This window comes from Temnothorax curvispinosus, unplaced genomic scaffold, assembly GCF_003070985.1.
Source record: "Temnothorax curvispinosus isolate PA1 unplaced genomic scaffold, ASM307098v1 QBEX01014169.1, whole genome shotgun sequence".
Taxonomy (NCBI): Eukaryota; Metazoa; Arthropoda; class Insecta; order Hymenoptera; family Formicidae; genus Temnothorax; species Temnothorax curvispinosus.
Genome location: NW_020223949.1, coordinates 4273 through 8867, shown reverse-complemented (window position 1 = coordinate 8867; position 4595 = coordinate 4273). Strand labels below are relative to the sequence as shown.

The 4595-nt window shown below is 51.1% G+C and overlaps 1 protein-coding gene across 1 annotated transcript; it reads right to left on the bottom strand.

Annotated features, from left to right (window-relative positions):
- Positions 1 to 374: 374 nt before the first annotated feature.
- On the bottom strand, positions 375 to 1577 carry LOC112464373. Its single transcript, XM_025031324.1, has 2 exons — positions 978 to 1577; positions 375 to 869 (listed from the first exon to the last, which is right to left on the bottom strand). The coding sequence occupies exons 1-2, from the start codon at positions 1575 to 1577 to the stop codon at positions 375 to 377; spliced, it is 1095 nt and encodes a 364-aa protein (XP_024887092.1).
- Positions 1578 to 4595: the final 3018 nt, after the last annotated feature.

The window sequence follows — 4595 nt, the reverse complement described above, 5'->3', positions numbered from 1 at the left end:
CCCGGGGCTTGGCTAAATACTCCCGGAGGTCGCCCGGTTTCCGGGAGACACCGTTTGTGACGCAGCACCCCCTGCGCCACGCAGCCCTCAGCACGGTCGCTCACACCTTGGCTTGGGGGGTTCCTTTTGGTCGGGCGCGCTCGGCTACACCCCTGAGCGGGTGATCCCCGTGCGCGCCCTTAAGCCCCCCCACCCGCCTCAGGGCGGCCATCCGCAGCCCCCGAGAACACCGGGTCCGCTGAGCGGTCCCGTCGTTCCCCGCGTACCCGCAAACCACGCACGCCCGCCCCGAGGCTTCGGCAAGGTAGGAACCCGGCGGGGAAGTATCGGGAGTTAAAGAGAGAGAAAATTTTCGTCGACGTTGCCACGAACATTCAGACTATTTTGCGCACTACGTTGGTCAACGGATTGTACTTGATCACGCGATCGTATATGATGAGACAGTACGCGGAGGTATTCGGCGGTACGTTCTTCATGCAATCGAATTCTAATCTGACATCCACGGTGGCGTTTTTGACGGATTCGTTTTGTCGAGAGCAATCGATGATCACGAACGGGCCGTTACGTAGAAAAGTCGAAACGGTGAGACTCGGCTCGAGATATTCGTATGCGTAATAGCCCTTGCAGAAACGCGCGTACATATCGTAGAGAATCGCCCATCTGTGTTTACCAAAGTCCAAATTCAAATCGTCGTACGGATAGACTTCCGAGTTTAGGTAGAGTTTCACGTTGGTCAATTTGCAGTCGTCGAATCGGCTCGTGTCCGCAAACATGACGTTCTTCCGACCCGTTTGCAGAGCGAAGACGACGTATCGCGATTTTTCGAGCTGAGTCGCGGTCTTAATGGCCCACGAGTGCTTGGTCGTGTTCTGCAACAGGGGATACTCGTACAGATCTCACGAACGAAAACCCATACTTAGATATCGTCCGTTTTCCAAGGCGCGCAGTATCGACAGCTTGTTGGCCTCGCTCAATACCACGTGAGGCATTCGCCACTGTATCTTGAGTAGTTTGATAGTAGGCTCCAACGCGAGACTTCCCACCAGACAATTGTTGTCGGTGCGCGATCGTATCAAGATTAATTCGTGACGAGCGTTGATCACCACGCGTTTGTAATCCTTGCAAAATCCCAGTAACAGGTTGAGCGGTACGCAGAAATTGAAGTATCCGTTGGGATTATTATGTGGTTCCCATCCCGCGTTTCGCAGAATCACGCTTCTGTCGGATGATACCGTTACGTAGTTCTTGAGCGTGCTGGTTATTCCTACGTTTCTGCAGTGATCAATCTCCACACCGTCGAGCTCGTATCGAATTTCATCGAACATGAACGCGACGCAATTATTCCCCAATACCACGTTATCGGCTTGGCCGGCTGCTCCGGTCACCGTCAATGTTCCTTCGACGTAGAGAAAACTCTCGCACGGCAACGTATACAGATCCTGCTGTTGTATGGGTATTCGTATCTCGTCGTTATACTCGAACGTTGTGTTGGCGTACGGGTTGTACGTGTGAGTCTCGATCTTGACGATGCGATCGTCAAAGACCGGCTCGCCTCCGATGTTAAGAATTTCAGTCATCGTTCAGATGTTTTGTGTCGCGAATCCCAGAGATTGTAAAAATTTAACGTTCGACGCGTTGAGCTTCTTTCTCGTCTCTGTTTTTGTCTCTGTTTTAACGCTACCGAATGTCGATTTGATGATATCGTCGATCGTCGCAGTCGTAAAGATATTCTTATCTGTCGCGTCCTCCGAGTCGTTTAACACGAGCATGTCACACGTCGCGCGTTATCGCTGTAGCCGTCGTACGTGCAATCTGACGGTGATCTCTTCTCCTCAAAAATCGAGCAATCGTCCGTCTTGATCCGTGACGCGTATCGTTAGATCCGTAACGCTTCGCGCGATGATCGGCAGGTAAATGATCTGCGCCGGCGTTTCCGATATCTTATATCCGGTGGTACGCTCGGTGAAAATTCGTGTATCGTGTGAATACGTTTGCCGTTGCTGTACGCACCCGCGGTCACGTTACACTCCACGCGGATAATGTTTACGTTGATAATATTAATCGACGCGTCCGATTCGTGCCACTGTCCCGGCTGCAATATACGCTTCGACGAGAATCCCAGCAGCGATCCAACGTTGTTCGGTTTGTTAAAGTTCACTCTGAAAGCGCACTTGATCTCGCTCTTCATCGTATTGTAATTTGCGCAGAGCACTATCGGGTATTCCGCGGCCTCGTCTTCGTAGCCATTCGCGCGAGCGGTCGCCTCTCGCGCGATATTCGCGACCGACGTACGATTATCGTTGGAACGATTTACGCGTCGCGGGCGTTTTCGTGAAATTTCGCGTTTCAAAAACTCATGTATGGCTCGTATCTCGTACGATCCCTCGGGAATCGTAATTTCCGTGTCATCCTCGTCGAAATAAAATTTATTGTTCGAAGAATTCACGTTCGGAATCGTGTGATAAGTCTCAAAACACGTTATACCGAGCTCGTAGTCACCGTCGCTCAGATCCACGGCGGGAAAATAGTGCTCCGCAAGGATGCTGCTCTTCCCAGTCAGCGTGAACGTTATAGACATGTCGGCGGAAACCGTTAACGAATACTGAGTCACCACGGCGCACCGTCAAGCTTTAAATTAGCGTTGATTGTCCGGAGAAATCGCAGGCACAATTGTCCACAGATGTTCTGATCGTATCGCTGATAAGACGTGCAATTGTACTCGATCTTCGTCACGCTCGGCCCGAAATATCGCACCAATTCTTTCGGCGGTCGAAGATTGCCGAAACTGTCGAAATATACGACTCGATCTTCCCTCTTCGCGTACGCTACCCAATGAGTACCGGGACCCGCTGCATCGTCCAAATTCACGATACCGCTTTCGTTTCGACGTACACCGCCGATCGGTAACGAATCACGCATGAAGACACCTCTGAAGAACGGTACGCGCATACGCCTTACCAGTCGATTCAATTGTACGTTAGTCGTAATACCCGCGGGCATATTTAACGTCTTTTTGACGTTTTTTTTTTATTTTTGACGCTACTCCTCGCCCGCGTTTGTGCGGGCCGAGATACAGCCCTCGTCCATATTTGTACGGAGCGAGATAAAGTCCGCGACCTTCCACGGCGCGATTGTGACGTTGCATCTCTTCCAGCTGACGCCGCGCGGCTTTCTTATCGTTCACGGTCTTTACGACTCCCGCCGCTCCGCCGGCCAGAGAACCGAGAACTCCCAACAACGGTAGAATCGGCAATACACCGCCTCGTTTCGCTGTCGAAAGTATCCGTATATCGTTAGCTTTTTTCTTCACCGTTTTCGATTTTTTCGTTTTCAAGCCCATTCCGAGCTTCGTCTTAGCCTTCATGGTCGCTCAGACGGCTGTAGCGGCAGCTCTCTCTCCGAGAGTCGAATCTCTCGCGGTAATGCGTTTTCGCCCTTCCGCTGCGAGTATCTCGTCCGCCGCGTGTCTCTCGGTGAGATCGCGGTTACGCGAATAGGCTATGTCGTGCTCGCGACACGCCGCGTCCAATGGATTAATAACTTGATCGCCTCTCGCCAATCGTTCTTGTAAACGAGTTCCCGGACCGCAAAATTGATAGCTGGGAATGTTTAATTCGAACGGAAGTGCGTTTATCGCGCGATTTAACAGGCCTCCATTTTTTTTCGTTGACATTCGCCGCAATCCTTTATCATTGGCGCGGGACCGTCGATGTGCGTTCGCTGCCACGGTTGATTGTAATGTTCGTAACAGCTACGATATGCTTGAACCTCCAAATCCGCCTTTATATGTTCCGGAAGCTTGTCCTACACGTAGTGGACGTGATCGCCGCACATTTGCAACAGAACGGCTTTCGGCACAAATTGCAGCTGTTCGACGGTCAGGTCGCGAATATCGGAAGGTCTCGACAGTAGGACGAACATTTTTGCTACTGAGCGATTCGCGGTTCCGCTCGCCTATAAATAGGCGTTCGAGTCAGCCAGAAAGTCGGCAATGTGGAAAAAAATAAGATTCGTGCGACAACCGTTGGCGATTCGCGTGACGAATTGCGACGACAGATCATGGTCGATGGGAGGCAACGTGGAGAAACGCAAGCACGGTACGATGTTACCGACTACTATACGCGCGATCATTTGCGGCCCCTCGAATTGCGGTAAAACCAACGTCTTGATGAGCTTGCTGGAAAGTCCGCACGGCGTACGTTTCGAAAACGTGTACATATACTCGAAATCGTTGCAACAGCCGAAATATCGATATTTGGAGAATTTGTTGACATCGATCGACGAAATCGGCTACTTTACGTTCTCCAATAACAGTGACGTCATTCCACCGAGCGATGCGCGTCCAAACTCGATCTTCGTCTTCGATGACGTAGCGTGCGATAAGCAAGACTCTGTGAGAGAGTATTTCTCAATGGGCAGGCACTCGAGCGTCGACTCCTTCTATCTCTGTCAGACGTACGCGAGAACACCTAAACATCTGATACGCGACAACGCGAATCTGCTGATCCTGTTCAAACAGGATGGTACCTATTTGAAACACGTGTACAACGATCACGTAAATACCGACATGTCGTACGATGAATTTTGCGCGTTGT

Excerpts from the sequence above, each read along its gene's own strand:
- LOC112464373 (XM_025031324.1), bottom strand. The coding sequence starts at position 1,577 with ATGACTGAAATTCTTAACATCGGAGGCGAGCCGGTCTTTGACGATCGC. Across the intron at positions 870-977 it reads AGTGGCGAATGCCTCACGTG|AACACGACCAAGCACTCGTG; the intron begins GTATTGAGCGAG and ends CCCCTGTTGCAG.